The sequence below is a fragment of the Piliocolobus tephrosceles genome, chromosome 1, assembly GCF_002776525.5.
Source record: "Piliocolobus tephrosceles isolate RC106 chromosome 1, ASM277652v3, whole genome shotgun sequence".
NCBI classification, from domain to species: domain Eukaryota; kingdom Metazoa; phylum Chordata; class Mammalia; order Primates; family Cercopithecidae; genus Piliocolobus; species Piliocolobus tephrosceles.
In genome coordinates, this window is record NC_045434.1 from 110,036,499 (window position 1) to 110,061,924 (window position 25,426).

The 25,426-nt window shown below is 38.0% G+C and overlaps 2 protein-coding genes across 15 annotated transcripts in view; one reads left to right on the forward strand and one right to left on the reverse strand.

Annotated features, from left to right (window-relative positions):
- CEPT1 (choline/ethanolamine phosphotransferase 1) overlaps nt 1-1,798 on the reverse strand; it is a 45,958-nt gene extending 44,160 nt beyond the window's left edge. Inside the window, exon 1 of one of the 7 annotated variants that reach the window (XM_023232532.2) lies at nt 1,435-1,798. The gene's annotated coding sequence lies outside the window, so the exon portion shown is untranslated. Of the gene's footprint in view, nt 1-612; nt 1,250-1,281 lie in introns of those variants that run through there. The other 6 variants (XM_023232529.2, XM_023232530.2, XM_023232527.2 and 3 more) reach the window with 6 other exon arrangements.
- DRAM2 (DNA damage regulated autophagy modulator 2) lies at nt 978-23,822 on the forward strand. Of its 8 annotated transcripts, none has more exons than XM_023232539.2 (10): nt 978-1,158; nt 1,482-1,680; nt 3,533-3,596; nt 9,292-9,436; nt 14,862-14,929; nt 16,303-16,442; nt 20,466-20,643; nt 21,189-21,271; nt 22,242-22,334; nt 22,877-23,822. In XM_023232539.2, exons 4-10 carry the CDS (start codon nt 9,306-9,308, stop codon nt 22,982-22,984), a joined length of 801 nt encoding a protein of 266 aa, XP_023088307.1. In that variant the 5' UTR covers nt 978-1,158; nt 1,482-1,680; nt 3,533-3,596; nt 9,292-9,305; the 3' UTR covers nt 22,985-23,822. The 8 variants fall into 8 exon arrangements, with proteins under 8 accessions (XP_023088307.1, XP_023088305.1, XP_023088311.1 ...); XM_023232537.2 differs by having other exon boundaries at nt 1,485-1,680; XM_023232543.2 differs by having other exon boundaries at nt 1,620-1,680.
- The last annotated feature ends 1,604 nt before the right edge of the window (nt 23,823-25,426 follow it).

Below are 25,426 nucleotides of genomic sequence, written 5' to 3' on the forward strand. Positions count from 1 at the left end.
ATCTACGGACTGGACATATTCCTAATAGTTCGAGTAGGAAATACATCTTTATTCTTTGTCCACATACAATACAAGGCACTAACATTTGTTGAAAGACATCTATGAATTTGCCTACTATTATACTACGGATTTACTGATGAACTAAAAGACTTCAAGCAAAATTATATATTCAATACTAATGATGCAAAATGGCAAAAATGACACCAAAATGCCAAGCACTGAATTGGAGAAAACAAGTTAAACACGGCTAAATGTAAAGATCCCATTCATGCAGTGTTTCTGGGAATACTGGCAAACACCAGCAACTCTTCTGGTTATTTCTCCTTGAAAGACTACTGCTGAAATAAACGCCGGCTAGCAGTCTCACAGCTTATTAATATAGGCTGAAATTTCTAAAAAAGTTGCTGACCAGAATCGAGTCCCAGCCACAAACATCAGCACCGCATTCCTAAGGGGAGGCAAACCCGGCAGAGGATGCCACACGGTGTGTGGACTTGCCAGCATTCGGGCAGGAGGGTGTGGACCTGACAGGCAAGGTCCGTTCCGCATGGGTAGCGCTCCCAGCCCTCGGCCCGCTCAGCGCTGGCCCTCCATGGTTCTTCCTACCCCTACCTTCGGCTCCCACACAACAGCCCCCCGGCTCCCGCGCCGGCGCTCCGCCACCCCAATGTCTCCACAGAGGAGCAAAGGGGCAGTCGCCCCTCGCCTCCCCACAACCCCGCGCGCGAGGCCACCCTGCGCCAGGAAGAAGGACGGCGTTCGCTTCGCGCGAGTCCATACACAGCTATATCCTAATGACCTGCCCCAGAGCATCCAGTCCTTTCTCCACCGGCCCCTACAACGCCCTTCAAATCCTTCACGCCCGGTGACCGCGTCCAGCAGCCTTACCCTGACCCCAACAAGCACACCCCTAGAAATACCACCTCCGACTCCAGCCGACTGGATGACTGATCGGCGGCAGCACGTTCACGACACTTTCGCGATTGCCGTAAAGGGAAACAAGGTTTGAAAGAGCAGCGCCGTAAGCGCGCTCCTCGGGGCCGTGAGCGCGCCCCGGGGCTGGCAGGTCAGATCGGGAGCGCGCCCCAAGGCCCAGCCCTGTTTCCTTCTAGCGGGCGGGCGTAGGAGCTACCGGCCAGCGCTGGTCGTTCTGGTAAGGTAAGCCGAAGTAGGGGAGAAACCACAGGCCCCAGCGCTTGGAGCCCGCTCCCTCTAGAAGGGTGCGTCAGAGGTTGGGATCTGGCAGCTTGCGGAAGTGGGCGCAGCCTGGAGCCGCCTTACCCGCGTCGCGGGCGCGCGAGACTCGTGCTAGCACTCATTGCCTCCGGCGGCTACCTTGTGCTAGGCGCCAGAGAGGGGCTGGTTGGGGCGGGAGCTGCGGGGGTTTCCGGGGGCGGGGATGAGTGCAGCTGGGCTCAGCTCTCCGTGCCCTACCTTTCTGTCCTCTTTCTTGGTCTACCCTACTCTCCTCCTTCCCCAAGCAGTGCCTAGTGCCGAGTTCCGTCTCTCGCGTCTTTTCCTGGTCCCAGGCAAAGCGGAGCGGAGATCCTCAAACGTCCTAGTGCTTCGCGCCTCCGGAGAAAATCAAAGATCTAATTAATTCCTCTGGTTTGTTGAAGCAGTTACCAAGAATCTTCACCCCCTTCCCACAAAGGCTACGGTTGAGTCCACGTTCCTGTTGTGAGTTCGGGGTTCATATACCTTGGTGGCTGGAGGGAGTGAGGGGGAGGGGAGAGTTTGAAATTATGATCCCCGGTGACCTTGTGTTTACACGAAGCTCAGTTTTCTACACTCAATTCTATCGCAGCGGGTGGGTCCTACACAGGAAGGAAATTGCCTGTCGTGGGTATCTTCACAACCGTGTTTTATAGTAGAATACATCTGAAAAATACAGAAACACTGTAGAAATAATCTTTCCAGTTCTCCCAAATTTTAATTTATAAATCAGTAACCAAATGCAACTCTGTATTTTGCATTGCATTATCGGATTGTCCTCATTTCTCTTAATGTAACATTTGATGCAGCTTTTTAAAAAACTTAATTTTCTATACTCTTTTGGATTTAACCATTAGGAGAATATTACGTTTGTCAGGAGGCCAAATTAGGGTTTAGAAAAGTAAGTATTTTTAAATTATATTTTGCTTTGAGCCTGATGGTTCTGTCCATCTCTAAAAGCAGCCTAGGGCTTTCTGACCGTTCACTTGGAACTTCCAGAATTTACTTAGTTCGTAGCATTCGCCACTTAGCAGAGACAGCATGAGGAATTCGTTTTATTACCACGGGTACTTAAATATTTGTTAAAAAAATTGTAATCACGGTTTTGATTCATGGAACTTCAAAGAAAGCAGAGAAGATAGGCTAGAGATGCAATACTTTTTTTTTTTTTTTTTTGATGGAATCTCGCTCTGTTGCCAGGCTGGAGTGCAGTGGTGAGACCTTGGCTCACTGCAACCTCCGCCTCCCGGGTTCAAGCGATTCTCCTGCCTCCTGCCTCAGTAGAGACGGGGTATCACCATGTTGGCCAGGATGGTCTCAATCTCCTGACCTCGTGATCCGCCCGCCTCAGCCTCCCAAAGTGCTGGGATTACAGGCGTGAGCCACTGCGCCCAGCCTACAAGAACATTTTTATAAACATTCTTACTGCCCTGTGAAATTTATTCCTCCATACTCTCAATTATTTTGAAAGGTTTTTTAAATTATGAATCATTAAAATTCTAATTTTGTTTGGTTGGCAATTACTCAGCAATGCTTTCGGGTTTCAAAGGCGAAAACACATTGACAATTAGTCTTCCTCAACTAGTCCATGCATTTAAATTCCTCAGTTGTCATTCGCAAACTGGTAAACCATTTATTTCAAGCTCTGCTTCTCTATAAATTGTCAGTTTAAACAACTAGGACTCTCAAAGCCTAAGGAGATATGAATCCAAGATAATTCCTACATAGAAAAAATTCATACAGAGTTGTTCTCCATACCTGTGGCCTTATAACTACATAATTAATAAATCAGCTATCATTATTATATTGTGTGCTTATTCTACTCCACTCCAAGGAACAACTCTTTGAGTGCTGTAACTCAGAAGCTAAGTAAATTGCCTGAAATCACAGAGTTGGGCAGTAGTAAAGGTGGGACTTGCATTTGGAGAAATCTCATCTCACAGCTGTGTTCTTTATATCACATGGACTTGCAATTGCTTTATTTTGTTTAGTCTATTATTTTTTTCCTCATGTTGTCTCTCTATAGGAGGAGTCAATGATTTTTCTTTTATCCTCTTTAAGATAGTGAAGGTGTTGAATGTGAGAATGCATATGAAAATTGATATCCCAGAATTAAAACGTTATTTAATTCTAGATGGTACAACATCATTGTAAAAAACTAAAGTGTCAACTCTTTAAAGAAAAATAACCTGTTAACAATGCTATAGTGTAGTATTCTGCCCATGAACAATATGGTATGTTAACTTAAAACTGTATGTGTTTAAAATTGTTTGGATTGAGAGAAAAACTTTCTGTTTTCTTTGTGTGTGGATTTTAGGACTTACAAAAGGTGCAGGTATGAGCAGATCTGAAGACTAACATTTTGTGAATTTGTAAAACAGGTAATTCATTTTCATATTATAAGAGGAATAAGTACATACTAATCATCTCTGAAAATACATATCTTATTTAATCCTTGAATAAACCTCTATGAACTGGGTATTGTTTTATACTATTTAACATATAATATTAAAAGCTACCATTTATTATGCACCAGCAATGTGTTAGGTTGTTTGCTTGTGCTATCAGTATAAGCTGTACAAAAACTACTCAGCACAGTCCAGTAGAACTTTTCCACAATCTTGGAAATGTTCTAAATTTTTACTGTCTTGAATGGTAGCCACTAGACATGTGGCTTTTTTTCTTTTTTTTTTTTTTTTTTTTGAGACGGAGTCTGGCTCTGTCACCATGCTGGAGTGCAGTGGCACGATCTCGGCTCACCGCAACCTCTGCCTCCTGGGTTCAAGTGATTCTCCTGCCTCCGCCTCCCAAGTAGCTGGGACTACAGGCGCCTGCCACCACACCTGGCTATTTTTTTGTATTTTTAGTAGAAACGGGGTTTCACCATGTTGGCCAGGATGATGACGTTGCTTTTGAGCATATGAAATGTGGCTAGTGTGACTAAGGAATTAAAAATTTTATTTAATTTTAATCTATTTGAGATGTTAATTTCAATAGTTACACGTAGCAGTGGTTGCTATATCAGATGGTACAATCTGTGCCGATAACCTTAACATTATTCCATTTTTCTTTTTTCGAGATGGAGTCTCACTCTGTCGCCCAGGCTGGAGTGTGGTGGCGCAATCTCGGCTCACTGCAACCTCTGCCTCCCAGGGTCAAGCGATTCTCCTACATCAGCCTCCATTCTCCTACTTCAGCCTCCCGAGTAGCTGGGATTACAGGTGTATGCCACCATGCCTGGGTAATTTTTGTATTTTTAGTAGAGACGGGGTTTCACCATGCTGGCCAGGCTGGTCTCGAACTCCTGACCTCATGATTCGCCCACCTCAGCCTCCTAAAGTGCGGGATTACAGGCGTGAGCCACCTCACCCCGCCTCACATTATTCCATTTTTCAAAGGAGAAACTGGTTCAGAGAAGTTACGAAGCTTGCTTAAGTTCACACAATTTTATTTAAAAAAACAGTTTTGAGGAGAGGAATACTTTAGGAATGTTAATTTGGTAATGCAAGTGGAATGGGTGAAGGGGAAGGAAAAAGCAGATAGGGCAAGAGAATTGAAAGTCAGAATCACATGGGTACAGTGTGAACTGAGAAGAAGAATGGTTTAAATGACTTGTAGAAATAGAATTGCCCTCACTTGGTGACAGCATGTGAGGACTTTATAGAGAGAACTTAAGATTCCTCTGAAGTCTTAGAATCGTCATAACCTGAAAAAAATGGTAATGTTGTTTACTGAAATAGAAAAATCATAAACAGTTTTGGGAATTAAAAGGATTTTGCTTTGGCTGTTCATTCAACACATAATTGAATGATTACTATGGGTAAGGTCCTCTGCTCTGCTTAGGCAGATAAGTGGAAAGATTTCATTCCCTTAAGACACCGTCCTGAATTTTCATACTGTAGAAGATAATGAGCTCTGAAAGATGTGAAAATCAAATGTTCTCGGAGAAAGGGGTGCTTATTTCTATCTACAGAGGGCTTAGGTAAAGTTGTCTGTGGAAGATAGCATTTGAACTTTTGAAGAAAAGGAAGGATTTAGACATGTAAAACAACAAAGGGGGAGGAGGTTTTGCTACTAGCAATGATGTGGACAAAATGTTTGAAAATCCTTTTTACCAATACACCTAAATGCTGAATAAATTACATTAGCTCATTAAATTCATGACAGGTCTTCTACGAAAGACAGGGAAATCTCCATGGCTAAAAAGTTTAAAAAGAAAAACAACCGAAACTAGAGTAGTATACTAGCAGTGTGTTTCCTTTGGGGGCATTTGGCTGATGGCAGAAGTAAAGCACAATCAGGGACAGGTGACAGGCTGCTCTCTACCCAAAACAGAGAAATAGAATTCATACCCCTGTAACCTCCCAGGCACATAGCTCCAATGGGTGCCGTTCCATGGTAGTTGGTATAAATGGTACCTGTGTTTCAGTGGGTGATGTTTTCATAGAATAAAGTTTAAGTATTTCCACTTGAAATTGTACAACTCATGGTGTTGGAGAAGCACTTTTCCCCAAATTCAGCCAGGACCCACAAAAGTCTATACACTCAGTTATAGGTGGGCCAGGAAAATATCTCCCTCCTGGCAAAGGGAGATCACAAAGAAATTTGTTCATTTTCATCACAGCTCCAGGTGGGGAAATAAAGATACCACCTGAAAATTTGAAACTGTAGGGTCTGCCATCACTCATAGTCAAAAAGTTCAAATTTACATACCTACACGGTCTGAAAAACCAGAAGCCAAGAAATTAACATAAAGTTGGCTCGGGTTGGTAGTGTGCCATACTCTCTGGAAAAAACAAATACAGATCCTCTCTGTAATGACTCACCCTTAGTTAAGCCTTTTAGGATACTTCCAGATTTTAAGATTGTCCAATATAGGCCCAGAGTCAAAAACTGTAAAACATATGCAAGGGACAGCTAAACTGACTAGACACCTAAGGACTTATGGGAATGATCAGAAACAGAAATGAACATTTAAAGAGATGAAAAATGAAAAATTTAAAGATCTTAGAAATGACTCGAAATTATGTAAATTAAGAACTCTTGTCCTGGAAACCTATACTGGGGAAAGCACCAATAGGATTTTGGCAAGGACTTGTGATGATTAACTGAATAGATGAAGAAAAAAGATATTGATGGGATGTTAAGGACTGACAAGGAAAAAGGAAGAGAAAAGAGAAGATTATGAAATGCAAATGTATATATTTAGCAACAAATCAGATGGCCAGAGTAAATGACAAATACAAATCAAAAATGGCTGAGATTTCATTATTTGGAAAGTCAGGCTCAGATGAGGAAGCTGTAAGTATTCACAAAGTTCATGGAAAACACTAAATTTCCTTAGGTCATCAAAAAATATGAGAAGATACCCCTTCAAACATGAAATTATTCTCACATGCATAGGAGTATTCTAATTTAAAAGTATTCCTATATTTAAAAAAATTAAATTAAAAAAATTAAAAGCATGAAGTTGTTCCAAGGTTTCTTAATTCACATTGTTGACTCATTATTACTTAATAACGTCCTTAGTCTGGAATTCAAGGAAGAAAGTGGTGATGTGTGGTATGGGGGTATTTAGGCCCTCTGTCTCTGCCCCCACTCCCGCCGCCCCAATGTAAGAGCTGGAAATATAATAGTGAACACAACAGTTGTTTCCTGCTCTCACAGAACTTTAAGTTTAGTGAGGAAGCGAAAACCAAACAAGCAAGTTAAATGTAATGAGTGCTCTGGTTGGGGAAGTAAAGGGTGCTGTTAAAAACAAAGCAGGGACACTCAACTGAAGCTGGAAAGATTGAGCCTTGAAAAACATATAAAAGTTAACTGGGTAGGTAGTGTTGTAGTCACCATGAAGGTCTGGAGGTGTGCTAGAGAGCATGACACATTTGAAGATCTGCAAGAACTATGCTATGGCAGTGTGGCATAGTTGATTGGGCATTAGAATCAAATTGCTTGAGTTCGAATCCTATCTCCACCACATCCAGCTCTATGACCTTGGGCAATTGTCTTAAACTCTGTAATTCTGTTGAGGAAAGTACATTATTTCATGTATTTAAGGTGTTTAGTAAACACTGGTAAGGCATAGTAAATGCTAGGTGTTTGCTTTTGTAATAATGATGAGATAATGATAGCTAGAGCAAAGAATTGAGAACCAAGCATGGCCAGAGGTGAATATAGAAAGATAAGTAAAGACAGGCCAGGCACGGTGGCTCAGCCTATAATCCCAGCACTTTGGGAGACCAAGGCAGGTGGATCACTTGAGGTCAGGAATTCGAGACCAGCCTGGCCAATGTGGTGAAACCCCATCTCTACTAAAAATACAAAAATTAGCTGGACGTAGTGGCAGACGCCTGTAATCCCAGCTACACAGGAGGCTGAGGCAGGAGAATCTCTTGAACCTGGCAGGCTGAGGTTGCAGTGAGCCAAGATTGTGCCGTTGCACTTCAGCCTGGGTGTCACGGTGACACTCTGGCTCAAAAAAAAAAAAAGATAAGTAAAGACAGATGATGCAAGGACCTTATGGACCATGTTAAGGAGGAAAGACTAAGGGTATAGGGGAAACCATTGTAGGAGAATAAGGTGATCAGATTGGTATTTTGAAATTAGGATTACTTTGGTTTTAGAATGGAGTCTAGATTGGTTTGGTCAAGACTGGAGGAGGACTGAGTAATAGAAAAACTAGGCTGGACTGGGTGGCTCATACCTATAATTCCAGCAATTTGGGAGGCTGAAGTAGGAGAATTTCTTGAGCCCAGGAGTTTGATACCAGCCTGGGCAGCATAATGAGACCTCATCTCTACAAATAATAAAGTTAGCTGGGCATGGTAGTGTATACTTGTGGTCTCAGCTACTTGGGAGGCTGAGGTGGGAGGATCACTTGAGCCAGGGAGGTCAAGGCTGCTGTTAGCTGTGATTGTACCACTGCACTCCAGCCTGGGCAACAGAGTGAGGCCTTGTCTCAAAAAAAAAAGAGAGGAAGAAAAACCAACCAAAGTGTTCTTCCTGTTCTCTCACTCAATAGTCAACACAATACTTCTGTGATCATCAAGAAGTATGGAGATTTCTCTCCACCAGCCGACACCAATTGGATGCCCCCTAATTCAAATCTGATGGTATCTACCTAGAGAGAGCATCAGATTGCACGGGTTGAGGGCTCAGTCCCCCTAGACTACCTCCCAACTTCTGACACCAATCACAAGCCTGGCTTGTCTTACCCATGTTTCTAACTGACTGGCTGTAAACCAAGGTTCCCACTACCCCCTCCTTGTGTTTGATTAATTTGCCAGAGTGGTTCACAGAACTCAGAGAAATGCTTACATTTACCAGACGCGTAAGGCAAGGGATACGGAAAGGGGCACGGAGCTTCTGCACCCTCTCTGGGTATGCCATCCTTCAGGAATCTCCACATACTTGGCTATCTAGAAGTTCTCTCAACCCAGTCCTTTTGGGTTTTTATGGGTTACACAGGCACGATCAACTTAACTGTCATCCTCTCTCTCTCCCTTCCTGGAATTGGGGATGGAGGACTAAATATCCAACCCTGTAATTATGCCTTGGTCTTTCCTGTGACCAGTTCCCATCCTAAAACTATCTATGAACTGCAAGCCTTATTAGTATATAGAAGACACTCCTATTACCCTGGAGATTCCAAGCGTTTTTAAGAGCTTTTTGCCAGGAAATGGGATGAAGACCAAATACATATATATTTCACAATATCACAGGTACCCCTTAGGAAGTTATAATAATTGGCCAAGAGATGATGATGGTTTGGGTAAAGTAATGACAGTGAAGATGGAGAAAAAAGGTAGATTTGAAATAAATTTAGGAGGTAGTATAAACAGTACTTGGTACTTTCCATGGAAAGATGGGACAAGAAAGCAGGTTTCTAGCTATGTCAAGTGGGTGAATCTTGGTTCCACTCACCAAGAAAGGGAAGGAGAGCGAGTGTTGGGGTATGGCATGAGGGATGATTTCGGGGTGAAACAGCTTGGAGTGGTAAATACAAGGCTGTGGGCGTGGATGGCTAAAGTAGGATGAAGAAATCCTTGTGAATTTTCTAATGTGTTTTTTCTATTTCAGAAAACCTGTTTGAAATGTGGTGGTTTCAGCAAGGCCTAAGTTTCCTTCCTTCAGCTCTTGTAATTTGGACATCTGCTGCTTTCATATTTTCATACATTACTGCAGTAACACTCCACCATATAGACCCGGCTTTACCTTATATCAGGTAAGTGAAATGTATTCTTTAGATAGGAGACTCTATGTCTCATTCCTATTTTAACATTGAAGCTGACATTTAATGTCAACCTTTTAAAAATCAGATTTTACACTGGCATTGCAACAATAAAGGGAATATATAAAGGAACTTAAATTTGGCTTTTCCTTTGTGATAGAGAAATGTAGAGACAGCTCAGTAAGATTCAGTTTGTGAACTGGTTATTGAACTGTGACTCCTTAGTGCCTTGTTTTCTAAGTAAGTATTTGAAGTTGTTTCAGAATATAGAATTGGAATTATTCTCCCCTTAAAGTAAAAAAAAAAAAAAAAAAAAAAGCTACAAACAATAATAATAATAATATGAAAAGATACTGGAAACAACAAACATTTCTTGATATACTTACTGCATATGAAGTAATTTTCTTTTGGAGATGGAGTCTCTCTCTATTGCCCAGGCTGGAGTACAGTGGTGCAATCTCAGCTCACTGTAACCTCCACCTCCTGGGTTCAAGCGATTCTTCTTCCTCAGACTGCTAAGTAGCTGGAATTATAGGCGTGTACCATTACACCCAGCTAATGTTTTTATTTTTTGTATTTTTAGTAGAGATGGGGTTTCACGGTATTGGTCAGGCTGGTCTTGAACGCCTGACTTCATGATCCACCCGCCTCAGCCTCCCAAAGTGCTGAGATTAACAGGTGTGAGCCACCATGCCCAAAACTTTGTTTTTTTTTTTCTTTTTTTCTCTTTTTTGGACATGGAGTCTCACTCTGTCGCCCAGGTTGGAGTACAGTGGCATAGTCTCAGTTCACTGCAACGTCCGCCTCCCAGGTTCAAGTGATTCTCCTGCCTCAGCCTCTTGAGTCACTGGGATTACAGGCACATGCCACCACGCCCGACTAATTTTTGTATTTTTAGTGGAGTCGGGGTTTCACAATGTTGGTCAGGCTAGTCTTGAACTTCTGACCTCATGATCCGCCCGCCTTGGCCTCCCAAAGTGCTGGGATTGCAGGCATGAGCCACTGCGCCCAGCCTCGTAGAAAGTAATTTTCTAAGCATTCTTCATGTCCTAAATAGTTGCATCCTAGGCCGGGCGCGGTGGCTCAAGCCTGTAATCCCAGCACTTTGGGAGGCCGAGACGGGCGGATCATGAGGTCAGGAGATCGAGACCATCCTGGCTAACACGGTGAAACCCCGTCTCTACTAAAAATACAAAAAACTAGCCGGGCGAAGTGGCGGGCGCCTGTAGTCCCAGCTACTCAGGAGGCTGAGGCAGGAGAATGGCGTAAACCCGGGAGGCGGAGCTTGCAGTGAGCTGAGATCCGGCCACTGCACTCCAGCCTGGGCGACAGAGCAAGACTCCGTCTCAAAAAAAAAAAAAAAAAAAAAAAAAATAGTTGCATCCTTACAACAACTGGATAAGGTAGGAACTATGATCCTTATTTGAGAGAGAAGGAAATGAGGTCCAGAGAGGTCAAGTTATTTGCTCATGAGCATACAACTCAGTTAGTGTTGGAACCAAGGATTAAACCTGGACAGTTTGACTCTAGAAGCTACGCTCTTACTCTTTATGCTGCCTAGATATTTTTGATATATTAAGTATCAAAATTGATCGATAACGTTTTTGAAATCTCACAACGAATGAAGAAGGGATAGTCAGTTGCATATGCTCTTTTTTTACACTTGATCCTAGGCAAAAGGCCAAGAAGCTATAATAACCCTCTTTTTTTAAAATTGCAATGGCAGTAATTATTACAACAAATTTTGAATAATACCAGAGTGATTATAAAAATGAAAAGCAAAAATCCCTTCCTGAAACCCTCCAATTTCTATACCCTAGAGACAATTCGTAGTTTGGTAGATTTCCTTCCAGAGCTTGGTTTGTTTTATCTTATTATCATGTATGTACAAAACTCTCTCTTTTTTTTCTCCTCCTTTCTCACTGTTTTGGGTTTTTAAATTTGTTTTGTTTGTAAAAAGTGATAGGATGTTGATACAGAAATTGCTTACTTATTCTTTCTTCCTTTTGGCTGTTACAAACTGCTATAATGAAGGTTTTATTACATATAACTTTACATACCGATATTGATGTGAGGTAGATTTCTAGAAGTGAGATTGCTAGATAGGTAATAGGGCATCTACATTTTTCATTTGACATTTCTAGAAATGCTTTTAAAAGTGTTGCATCTATTTATGCATTCACAAAAAGGATATGAGGAAATCATAATCATATGCATGGTTTCTGAGCTATTGAGGCTTAAATTTCTCTGTAAAAGTTAAATTACATAGGTCAGGGAGATGAAGAAAGCATAATTATTAAAACGTTGTTATTATTAAATATGATTAAGCAACTACTAGTGTTTTAATCTAGATGATTTCACATGGAATGTGGTTAGGTCTGCCCCTGAAAGTATTCAACCCCTATATGATGCTTTTGAAACATTGGTCTCTTCATAGAGATGCCAGATTTTGTTGCTATTGTTAAGTAATATTTTTTGTTTTGTTGTTGTTGTGGTTGTTTCATTTATTTGTTTACCTTCAGAAAAATAACCTTTCCAGCACAGAAAATAGTAATCTTTTAAAGAATGATAAATTGGAAGGTTAAATTTATCTTTTAAAAATGTCAAGAGAAGATCTGGACATTACTATTTACATGTTGTTTCTGCAGTGGTATGACATGGCACAAGAGATATAAACAAATTGGATGCAGTTTGGGAAGATCTACAAAACCCAAAAATGTTTTAGAATTTAAGCTTCCATTTCAAGGAATAATTTGATAAATAATTACCACTCTGCTAGTGGAATATGTAGCCTAAGGAGCCACACCATTCTTTAGTAACTCCAGAAGGTATATATTTAACATTTGTGAGGGTCTTTCACAATATTTTTTTTCTCCATCTGAGAACTTATCTGCTTTCATTTTGAAGAACTTTTAATACAGCCAGCCCTCCGTATCCATAGTTCCACTTCTATACATCCAATCAACCACAGATTAAAAATATTCTGCAGAAATTCCATCAGGTCTCAAAACTTGAGTTTGCCAAGTGCCAAGTACTTTGTTGAATCCACAGGAATGAAATGCTGTGTATTAGATGTTATAAGTAATCTAGAGATGATTTAAAGCATATGGGAAGATGTGCATAGGTTATGTGCAAATACTACACCATTTTATGTAAGAGACTTGAGCATCCCCAGGTTTTGTTATCTGATGGGGGTCCTGGAACCATTCCCCCACAGATACCAAGAGACTACTGTAACATAAAATGCTACTTAGTTCTTTTTCAGAGTTTCACTTCCTTGATGGTACTGCATGTGATTTTCTTTAAAAAGCACCCTAGGCACATCCTTTTCTGTTCTGCCCCTTCTGCTTTTTCATTTTTCTGCTGTTGAACTTAGTATTACCCTGAGGTCTTTCTCCAACATTCTGACATACATATTTAAACTCTAGTACTTATTTTTATTTCTTGTAGGCTCATTTCCTTCATCTGCAAAATGATTAAACTAGCTAGTCTGCAAAATTCTTTTCAGTTCATAGATCCTATCCAAAAGGTTTAGCTGTTAGCCTGGGCAACAGAGCAAGACTCTGTCTCAAAAAAAAAAAAAGTTTAGCTGTTAACAGCCCCAGTGGACATAACCAAATGTAAATTTCACTTCAAAGGCAATTTTGTTATAAGTGTGCTTCAGGTGTTCTCTTAGTTGGTTCAAGTAGTGGATGCCCAAGGGAGTGACTAGCCACTGGGGTAAGAGAAGAAATACTACAACATCTATGTATATTTTTAATCTAAAAACATTTAAACTTTGCCAATATTTAACATATAGAATAATGATAACATATATTTTGATGTTAGATGGTCAGACATTTTTTGGTGATGATGTGACCACTGAGATGAAGTGCTATGATAATGAGGTGATGGGCATGGCTGTTTTCATTTGTAGGCCAGTGTATGTCATTCTGTCCTGAGCCAAAGGAAGAAACACTCTCAGCCAACCATCCTGGAAATACATGCCTTTGTTAACTTACATGTACCATTTGAAGTATATCTATGAAAATTATGGATTTCTTTTTTCTAAGAATAATACATATATATTGTGGAAAATTTGAAAAGTAGAAGGAACTTCTACTTTTTCATTCCCTCCTCCTGAAGATGGTCAAAGTACCAAAATCTTTTGTATGTAAAAGATCCGTTTTATTATTTTATAATTGTTTCTTTACAAATACATTATTTTTTGTTTCTCTATTTTTCACTGCAGATTTTTATTTTTTTTTAAGTGAAAGACTCACGGAATTGTAAAGTTAGAAGGAGCAATCCTTACAATTCATGTTTAATATATTCCATTTCCTAACACCTTTAATCTAAATGTTTACTAAATGTTATGGCTTCTTACCAGCTATAACTTTCTATTTCTTTTTTATCCCCATTGCATTGTCTTGGTTGAAACCCTGATTATCTCTTTCCTGTAGTGTGTCAATTCAAGGCCAAAGACATTGTCTTTTTAATCTTTGTAGTAGTTTTAAGAAGGGGAAAAGAACTAATATTTAATGGGTATCTCCCATGAGCCTGCTACTGTGCTAGATACTTAACATGCATTACCATTACATTTCATCCTTATAGTGATATGATGAAGCTGGGAGGGAATGAATAGCCCCATTTTGCAAATGAAAGGAACAGTTTTAGGGAGATAAAAGGATGAACCTAAGGTCCTGCAGTAAGTAAATGGTGGGGTTTTAATCTGCCTGGGTGTGTTGCATACTGCCCTGAAAGACAGGCATGTAAGTGGATACATGGCAATGCTGTGTGGTAAGTGAGTTTATGGAAGTTCAGAAAACATGCTGTGTGTGAGTCACTGTCTGCTAGAGGAGTCATCCAAGGTTATAGAGGGGAAGAGACTCAAAACTGGTCTTGAATGTAAGCTCTGCGAGGGCAGGGGCTTTGTCTGTTTTACTTATCACTGTGTTCCCATTTCTGAAATGGTGTCTGGCACATGGTAAGTACTTGATAATACTTTTAAAAATTGATCAGTAGGTTAATAGGTGTTAATTGAATACAAGCATAGTCAACAAAAGGTGCAAAAAGGCAGAGTTGTGAAAAACCTGTGGTGTTTAAGGAATATTCTGGTGGGACAGATAAATGCATCTGCCTGAATGATGGTCGGTCAATAACATAGTCTTAACATACCAAGGATAGCTTTTTAAAGATCAGTATATATTGATTTCTACTATGTGGAAGAAAAATAATCTTAAAATGATGTGAGTAGAAAGTGAAGTAGGCAGTTATTTGTGAACTCAAATTGTCATGTTCTCTGTATAAAATGATATGAGTTGAATTCATGGACTTAGATAAGAGGTTTGAAGTAACTCCTGGTATTCTTATCCCTTAGAAGAAATATATGTGTCTATCTAGTGTGAGAAATGCACATATCTTCCTTTTCTTCTTTCAGTGACACTGGTACACTGGCTCCAGAAAAATGCTTATTTGGGGCAATGCTAAATATCGCAGCAGTTTTATGTAAGTATTTATGTAAGTATTGTTAAAGTGATTTTAACAATAATACTTAGTAGCCAAATTGCTACTGTATTTTCTTGTTTCAACACTGGAGTGTTACTTGTTTTACTTTCTAGTTGTATTTGAGAGTATGTTATCACTAAATAATTGATCATAATTATGCTCCTTTTAAAAGATAAACACTTTTCTAGAAATGCTGACTTATGGGAATAAACCTTTAAAAAATATGTATAGGATTATTCTACTATTCATTCAAATGGAAGTTGTTAAGTATAACCATATATTCCTTGAGGACTGTAGTGGACTTCTTAAGCAACCAGTAAGGAACAAAGAGTTGTGGATGCAGCTGACCACAACTAATCTTAACTAAATTCCTTTGGGATAAGCAGTTTAGGTGTTTGAGAATAAAGATGGAACCATGTTTTGATTTTTGAGCAATATTCTAATGCTAAAGGGATAGAGTTGCTACTGAAGTATTTCATAGCCCTATTTAATTTGAACCAAATTTTTATTAATGGTTTACTCACATGATATTTTTCTATCAAGTGTGATTGTTTTAAATATTTGCATTCTTCTGTATGATGTTTATTATTTGCTTGGGTCAAAAATGGAAATCAGGAAGATAATTCAACTTAAAGAAGTTCATCTCATGACCAAACTCTTTAGAAACATGTCTTTACCAGCATATCTCTGAAATGCTTTCTACACTGTTGAATTCTCTGGCAATATTTCTGCAGTGGAAAATTTGATTTAGCTAGTTCTTGACTGATAAATATGGTAAGGTGGGCTTTTCTCCCTGTGTAATTGGCTGCAATATCTTATTGAGCCAAGTTGTAATTTGAAATAAAATGATATGAGAGTGACACAAATAAGCTTTTGGGTTTTTTGCCTATGCCCATTTTACCTATATTCTAGAACTAGTTACTTCTGATTCTGATGTTCATCGTAAAAATATTTTGTGTTTTATGTAACTATTTGTAAATATGAGACCCATGGAAGGCAGATGATTTGCTTAGTCACTGGAGACATCAGTAGTTCTGTAATACAACCTTAAGGCTCTCCAACATCCACAGCATGAGCCAGGCACACAGGTATGTACCTACAGTCCCAGCTGTCTGGGAGGCTGAGTCCAATGGATCACTTGAGTTCAGGAGTTGGAATCCAGCCTCTGCAACATAGAGAGACCCCCATCTCTTAAAAGCAAAAACAAAACTACAGCTATTTTGTTTTTTGTTTTTTTCTTTTCATTCTCTCTGGTTAATTTTAAAAGGAAAATCTGTGATTCTGGATAGCAGTGACCTTTGTGAACTCTTCATTGGCAACTTTGTTTCTTGGTTATTTATTACTTTGTTGTTTTTTGGATTATCTTTTCCCAGGCGTTGCTACCATTTATGTTCGTTATAAGCAAGTTCATGCTCTGAGTCCTGAAGAGAACGTTATCATCAAATTAAACAAGGCTGGCCTTGTACTTGGAATACTGAGTTGTTTAGGACTTGCTGTTGTGGCAAACTTCCAGGTTTGTGTTTTAGCCCAGCATAGGTATTTTCCTTAAGTACATAAATATAATACATATTAAAAGGGAAACCTGAAGCATTCAGTTACATGCTGTTATTTCTTTACCTTAACAAAGCAGAAATCACTTCCTTTAAATTATTTGACCCTACTAGAAATAGCTACTTGCACAACTAGAAAAATTCATATTTAGAAGTCTGAACAAATACAAATTATTTTAACTTTTTTTTAGGATCCACAGGACTATAGAGTCGTCATTACTACTTAGTTGGAGATTACTTCAACTCACTACTGAAACAAAATTGATATAAATTATAAGTGACACAATTACAGATTTTAGAAGTTTTGTTTTTAGCATGCCTAACAATTTATAATCATTTACCTATTTTACCTACTTGTTTGGATGTTTTCATTGATTGCCTGCATTCCTAGGTGTCCTGCCTTGTATATGAGGAAATGAAAGGAAGAGCTGTAGGTCTTCTAGCTTTTTCTCAGGAAAAAATAATGTCAAATACTTAATGTGAAAGTAGTGATCAACCTTCATCAAATATTTTTCAGTTCTCCACAGAGAGAGCAGTAGGAAAGAAACACTGGGCTCAACTCTGAATACAAGTAAAAGTGGGAATTTATAGCTGTGGAGCAGGGTGCAGTGGTTAGTGGATGGAAAGTTACTAAGCTGAAAACGTAAGGGTTAAGAAGGAATTCTGGTTAAACTGCCTTGGTTTGTTTTGTGTTGCTATAAAATAATACTTCAGGCTGGGTAATTTATAAGAAAAAATTTATTTGGCTCATGATTCTGCAGGCTGTACAAGAAGCATGATGCCAGCATCTGGTTATGATGAGAACTTCAGGAAGCTTACACATGATGGAAAGCAAAGCAGGAGCTGGTGTGTGCAGAGCTTTACATGGCAAGGGAGGAAACAAGGGGGTGGTGGTGCCAGTCTCTTTTTAACAACCAGCTCTCACAGGAATGAATAGAGTGGGAACTCATTCACCATCCACAACTCCCCACATCAGTCTATTCATGAGGGATCCATCCCTGTGACCCAGACACCTGCCATTAGGCCCCATTTCCAACATTGAGGATCAAATTGCAACTTCAGATTTGGAGGGGTCAAATGTCAAAACCATAGTACTGACCTAATAGGATTCTTGGTGAAGGCAGACCAGGGTGATTAGACATCACTTGAGGCATGGTAGAGGTGATAATTATATTTATGGTGATCAGATATTGAGAATGGAGGATTATGGTTAAATTGAACAAGATTCTTGCTAAAATTGGACAATGCAGAGATGAACATGGCAACCCGGAAGTTAGGACCTAGTTGACAAGAGAGTTCAGAGTAAGCTGAGCTGGGTTTGGTGAAGGAGAGAATTTTTGTCACCTGACAGTAACTCATGTAATTCCATTGACATTCATGTTTGCTAGATGTAGGGGTGCAGCAGGTGTGCACAGGTCAGAAAAAATGGACCCTGGAGAAAATGTAGTTTTGCTGGACATTATTTCCCAACAGCCACTTTATACTATGAAAGGTTACCAACAATTTGGGTGTACAACTAGCTAGCTGTCTGTGCCACAAATAGAGTTCTGCCTTCCCTAATCAGTTTCTGTAGCTCATTGTTAAAAAATGTTTTGGGGAATTTCAGTGTGAGGATGGTGATTCTCTGTCTCTTGGTCAATTTAACAATGTTTCTCATCACTTTTATGGTAAAAATGGATCTCCGATATTTGTTTACACAGCCCAGCAAATGCTAATAGCAGTTCTTGATAGCACCCACACAAGCTGCCTTTCCACCTTTATCTCATTTACTTAAGGTAGCCTATATACTTTCTTTATTATTTTGCTTTTAGCTTTTATTCTAATTTACCTTCACCGCAAGAGTACCTATGGCCGTGTAATTTTGAATTAAATTACTTTTTCTCTTTTGTTAACATCTCTTCATGCAACTTTAGATGCCCTCTTCATCCTTCACTGATGGCTTTATTGCTGGGCCCTGTTTATAACCAGAGCCTGTAGCATTACGCAGATATCAAACGACTCTCTTTCTTTTTTCCTTTTTTACTCACTGCTATCCTAATGAGGATCTCCTTCCTTTCCAGAGTAAACGTTTACTACTTAAAGTGGCGAGTGCAGTTCTTCCTCCTCCACTTCCCCATTTTCTTTTGTGGAGACAAATTCTGGGTGATTTATACAGGAAAAATTTTACAAAACCAGGTCTATAAATGGTTTACCCTTGCAGATATTGGCTTGGAAGAGAGGCTAGCACTGTGTTTTAAATGGAGTTGGGACTTACTGGTTTTACTTCTTGAATATTTTTTGAAGACATTCACTTCTTTCCATTTCTGTCTTTACTTCCCTCCTTACTGTCTTCTCAGCTAGTTTAGATTTAATCATCTCTCATCTGAGCTACTGCCATAGCCGCCTCAATGGTTCCTGTGCATTCACTCTTACATTCCTTGAATCATTTCTTCATATTGCAGTAAAAGTGATCTTTTGGAAATGTATATACATCTCACTTTGCTTCCCTGTGTCCTTGCTTAAAGTTCTACAGGTTTAAAAATTATGTAAAAAGAGATACAATCAAGAGAGAAAGAAATAATTTGCTAAACCACCAAAATGCCTAACTAACTCAAAGATCTTGTATGATCTGCCTGATGTCTACCTTTCAAGCCTAATTTTGCATTATTCCCCTTCTTAATGTCTCCATTGTATATATCACTTTTTGTGCTGCTTAAATAGGACAAGCTTATTTAATTCCCTTTCACGTACTGTTTCCTCTGTTTGGTATGCCATAACGCCCTTTATATCCATGGTTGTAAATTTATTATTTTTATTTTTTAGTTGATGTATTTCTTTATTAATTATAAGCACAATGGTTTTGAAACGTTCACCATTGTATTTCCAGCACCTAGCGTAGTACTTAGGACAAACATGCTTTCATTAATTATTTAGTAACTTATTGAGAGAGGTTAAAGGGACTATGCAGGATTAGAAAAAATTCTGTTATTGCTATGGTTGCCTGCATTTAAAGAGATGCCTAATAATTGCTATAAAATGGTATTTGAAAAATCTAACTTAAAAAATAAAAATTGAATTTCTTTTAAAACAAATTTGTATATGTTGTTCAGTAAAATAACTACATGGCAAGTGTCTTCACTACCTACTTAGAGGAATTTTTTCTTCATACGAAATTTATCAAAGGAGAGTAGTAAAAGTTTAGTAAGCAGAAATCTATATTAATTTTCTATGGCTGCCATAATAAAATATCAAACTGGGCGACTGAATAGAAATTTATTCTGTCAAAGTTTGGGAGGCCAGAAGTCTAAAATCAGGGTATTGGTAGGGTTGATTCTCTATTGGAGGCTCAGAGGGAGAATCTGTTCCTGGCTTCTGGTGATTACCAGTAGTCCTTGGTGTTCCTTGGCTAATGGCAGCGTAACTATATAAAACCAATCAAGCTAGAGCCAAGGGAGAATGTTTCAATTTCTTGAGTCTTTAAATTTTATTTACAGTTAAATTGAATTTAAATGGAAACTCCCAATTCCCAGCACTGCAGTCCATCCTAATCTTTTCTTACTGCACTGTGCTTTTCCTATGACACTTATCACCATCAGGCACACTGGAATTTCCTTATTTCTGAAGTTTATATTTATTGTTTATGTATCTTTACTAAACTCAGAGCTGGATTTTTGCCTGTTCTCTAATGGATCTGAAGATTTAGAATAGTACCTAGCACCTAATAGGCACCCAGTAAACATATTATTAAGTGAAGAAAATAATAAATGAATAGTTCCTATTATATTTCCAGTGGAGATGTATGAAATAGTTTGGTATTACTATAATCCTCAGGTTTATGCCGAGTATTATGAGAGAAAATTACCTCAGTAATTTGTAGAATTGGCCGAGCTCAGCTTCTCTACTCAGTGAATGTCCTATTAAAATTTCTGACTTGTGCTTTTAAATGTTGTGTTGCCAATGTGTTCTGAGTTTCTTTTATTGACGTATTTCTTCTCTCTATCTCTCAGAAAACAGCCCTTTTTGCTGCACATGTAAGTGGAGCTGTGCTTACCTTTGGTATGGGCTCATTATATATGTTTGTTCAGACCATCCTTTCCTACCAAATGCAGCCCAAAATCCATGGCAAACAAGTCTTCTGGATCAGACTATTGTTGGTTATCTGGTGTGGAGTAAGTGCATTTAGCAGTATCCTTCACTGTACAATGTGACTACACTTGGAAAGGAATTGAATGACAAAATTTAAGTGAACACTATTGGTGCAGTGTAAGAAGCCTTTTTTTCTTTCTTTCTTTCTTTTTTTTTTTTTTTTTGTAGGAGAGATTCTTAGGTTCACAACCCTAAACTAAAGAATTTGAAATATGAAACTCAGATTGTACATAGCACCTCAGTAATTGAGCTAGGAACGAAAATGTTGAGCCTGATCATACTCACTTTAAAGAAATGAGGGATGAGTAAATGCTGTCTCTGAGAACCATTATTTAGTTAAAGATTATGATAGAACTGCTAATTTTCTGAACAAAGAGGTGGGATTTGACTGTGAGAACCATTTTGTTGTGACCCTCTGAGCAGCACATTTTGTTTTACAGTACCACTGCTGTGTAACATTAAGTCTTTAAGAAAATGCGTTCAGACCTTAGCAATAAATGTGTGAGTAATCCTTTCAGACTGTAAAGTGATTTTTGTTCTCTGAGGTCTTCTCTGAGATTCTTCCTTGACTTATGTTTTTATAGTGCTGACTTGCTCATCAGTTTTGCACAGTGGCAATTTTGGGATTGATTTAGAACAGAAACTCCATTGGAACCCCGAGGACAAAGTAAGAACTTATAGTCTATAAAACTTCGTTTTATATTAAAGATGGTTATTTTGGTTGATCTTGATGTGTTTTTCATTTTATCAGTAATAATGAAAGTCTTCTAGTGGAATAATCAGTTCTGTATTAAAATTATTTTCTGGATATGGTAGGGTTTATGTAGAACCTTCTATATTCTCCTGTTACCTGTGATCTGTAGATATTGTCAAAATATGAAGAGCACTGTGATGGCAAAAGAATTTTCTGAGAAATTGACTCCCCTAAATGTGGGTATAGTATATAATATAGCCAACCACGATCATTTATGTTTTCAATACTTGTTTTCTGAATTGAAAAGACATCTCCCACTTTTTGTTATCTGGAAATTGATTATGGACTCTGCATTTAGGTTTCAGTATTGTTGATATCTGAATGTAGATAGCATCTTGGACCCTGAGAATAAAGGAAGAGGAACATATACTAAAGAATAAATTGAATTCCTCTGTTTTCACAAACCACTTGGTGGTGGTTTATTTAAGAATTATCCCCAAATTGGACATGTTTGTGATAATGAATGAAATAATTTACTTGATTTTCCCAATTGTAACCCATATATTATTTAATATCATAAACACACCACTTACTAAGTTTATTCTGAGCATTGTTAAACTTTTCTTAGTCACATATTATGAATCTTATGGCTTTGGGTAAGGCAGTAGTAATTTCTCGATTGTAGAGTAAAAATGATCCTGTTCTGTCTTAGCTATTTAAGTGGAAATTTTATTCGCTCCCAGTGAAACAAATAGAGTGTCATTTAGGAAGACTTCCTAATGCTGGCTCTTTAATTCTAGAGATATATGCCTGGTGAGTCAAGGGTTGATTTTTCAGAAGCTCCATTGTTTTATAAGAATTGTGTGTTTTTTATTTGAAACATAGTATATAGATCATTTAAATGAAGTTTCGCAAAACTGTTCTTTTTTTTCCTTTCACTCAGGGTTATGTGCTTCACATGATCACTACTGCAGCAGAATGGTCTATGTCATTTTCCTTCTTTGGTTTTTTCCTGACTTACATTCGTGATTTTCAGGTAAGAAAACACAGTATTAGCTTCATTCAGTGAGACTTCCTTCTTTTATCTTAGTCCAGGAAGGTGGACTAAGAGAACTTTCCATAGGCAACTCTCAGCCTTTTTGAAAATTAACTGTTTATGATTTGGTATCATAAACAAGTGATGTAACTTTTCAGGTAAATTGTTTCTGTGTTTAAAGAAGTAGTGTATTGCTAGCAAGATTTAGCCTTGAAAATGGGGCTATGAAATAAATTTCAGAAATTCTTAAATAGAAATTTTTATTGATTCTGTGTACTTTTACATAGGTCATTCTCAACATTTTACTGATTCTTAGTAGAAACCAAAGAAAAACAAGGAACTTTATGAATAGAGAAGCTTGATTTTTCCAGATTTTAATTGGTACAAAGAGGATACCTTTGATAGTAAAACAGTTATCTCACTCTTATTATCATTAGAATTGATTTACATTCGTAATCACAAGGTAACCTATAGAACATATTGAAGGAGTGATCTCTCTTTAAGGAGGAAACTTCTATATATAATTTTCTTTTCTGTTCCAGAAAATTTCTTTACGGGTGGAAGCCAATTTACATGGATTAACCCTCTATGACACTGCACCTTGCCCTATTAACGGTGAACGAACACGGCTACTTTCCAGAGATATTTGATGAAAGGATAAAATATTTCTGTAATGATTATGATTCTCAGGGATTGGGGAAAGGTTCACAGAAGTTGCTTATTCTGCTCTGAAATTTTCAACCAGTTAATCAAGGCTGACAGTAACAATGATGAATACTGATAATCAGGAAATATGAAAGAAGCCATTCGATAGATTATTTTAAAGGATATCATCAAGAAGACTATTAAAAACACCTATGCCTATACTTTTCTATCCTAGAAAATGAAGTCGAAAGACTATGATATCATAGTTTTTTATACCTTATTTAAGAGAAACAACCTGACGTGCACCAATCAGTCTGCACATCTAGCCCTTCACATTTTATAAATTATTATAGATCATGTTTTGTTAGGAGCACTTTTATGAGAGACATTTTCCATGACTAAATAATCAGCATTGGTCAGTAAATCCTTTAGAACTGGGTTTTGAAATGGGAGTTTTATCATATTAAATCATTTCTCATAGTCTTAAATTTTTTGTTATTGTTCTGGAATCTACCTGTAAAGGAAAGTAGACCTGGATTCGTGTGAGCTCTTTCATGGCTTGAGTTTTGCCCAAGAGATTTTGTAGGTGATGATTTTTTTTTTCTTTTTTTTTTTTCTGGTCACAATGCCAGATACTAAGCTGATTGGTCTGTCATACACATGCTTGCAGTAGTTTCATGCAGTTTAGTCTCTGGTGTGAGACTGTAATCACCAATGAAGGAGAGAGGTACCTATAGGTAAATTTAGTCATATTTTATATAAAACAAGGGTTAGTATTCATATAACATTGAGAAGTTTGGGAATAACAGCAGATATGATTAATATCAAACAAAAGTCATAACCGTAGTCAAGAGCTTCTTAGATTTTTGTTTATAGCAAGTTATAATTACATGTAAAAGTAGTCTTGAACAGGTAAATATTGAGCCTTTTTAATGGGATGTAACCTTTGTAGAGCCCAAATTCTAAAGAACAAAATTGGCAATCCAGTTAAACTACATGCAAAATAATTGTGATACATGCATCTACAAAAACAATGTTCTCATTTTTTCTGGTTATGCAGATGATTGGATTGTTTCTCCTTGGATCTCTGTATGTGCAGGTAAAGAATAGTTTACAGATCTCTGATGAAAAAGAAAAAAAATGCTCATTTGGAAAGTGCCCAGTGATGAACTGGTTTACAAAATAATCTTTGAAGACGATTAACCAGGCTTTTTATCTTTTTAGAAGAGAGAGTTCCCTGGCCAGAAGAAAAGATGGTGAGAAAACATTTAAACTGTCAGGTGGAGCAATTCAAGGAATAATGCTTATGTGATGGAGACCTCAATTATAAATTAGTTGTTAGATACAAGAATCAGTAAATAATATTTCTGAGGTCTTCTGGACTGATAAGACAGAAAGGGAATAAAATACTATACCTATATTAAACAGCAGTAAACCTGGGAGACATTTCCATAAGCATTGATTGACTAAATACTGACATTGCTAGAAATAATTTGGATACAAACCATGAAAAAGTATCATGCCTTTGAAAAGCACAGTGTAACACACCTGCAAAATGTCATTTAGTCCTGATTCCTGTATTAGGGAAGCTATTATTTAAGTTATGAAGCATCGTAGTATGGGGAGAAGGAAATTGACAGAGTCAACGTTTATAAAATTATAAAATTTGTATGGGGAAGGTGGCTCAGGGAAAAACATGGACTTTGTCCATTCCTAGAACACGAGGCTTAGCGATACATACCAACATATTAAATAAATTGTTTTAAGACCAAACAAATACTTTGATAATATTTGAATCCCATTAGTTAACTTTTACCCTTAGAAATAACATAGGCTAAAAATGTTAATACAGTTGGCTTGCATTATTCATGGCTTAGCTTTCTGCATTTTGAGTTATTTGCAGTCAATCATGGTTTGAAAATATAAGATAATTTCAGAAATAATTCATAAATTCAAATTATAGGCTCTTCAGAGTAGTGTGATGAAATCTTGTTGCCCTGCTGCCCAGGATGTAAATCATCTCTTTTTTTCTGCATATCTATGCTGTAGAGACTACCCATTCATTAGTCACTTTGTAGCCATCTCAGTTATCAGATGGACTGTTGCAGTATCTCAGTGCTTGTGTTCAAGTAGCCCATATTTTATTTAATGCCCCAAAGCACAAGAGTAGTATGCTGGCATATTATTATAATTTTTCTATTTTATTATTGTTGTTCATGTCTTACTATGCCTAATATATATATTAAACTTTATCTCATATATATTAAACTTTATCATAGGTCTATATATATATGTATAGGGAAACACAGTATATAGAGGGTTTAGTACTATCTATAGTTTCAGATAATCCACAGGAGATCTTGGAATATATCCCTACTGATAAGGGGACACTGCTGTAGCTTTGTGGAGGGATTATAAGAGAATTTGGAATGTGTGTTTATCCCTAA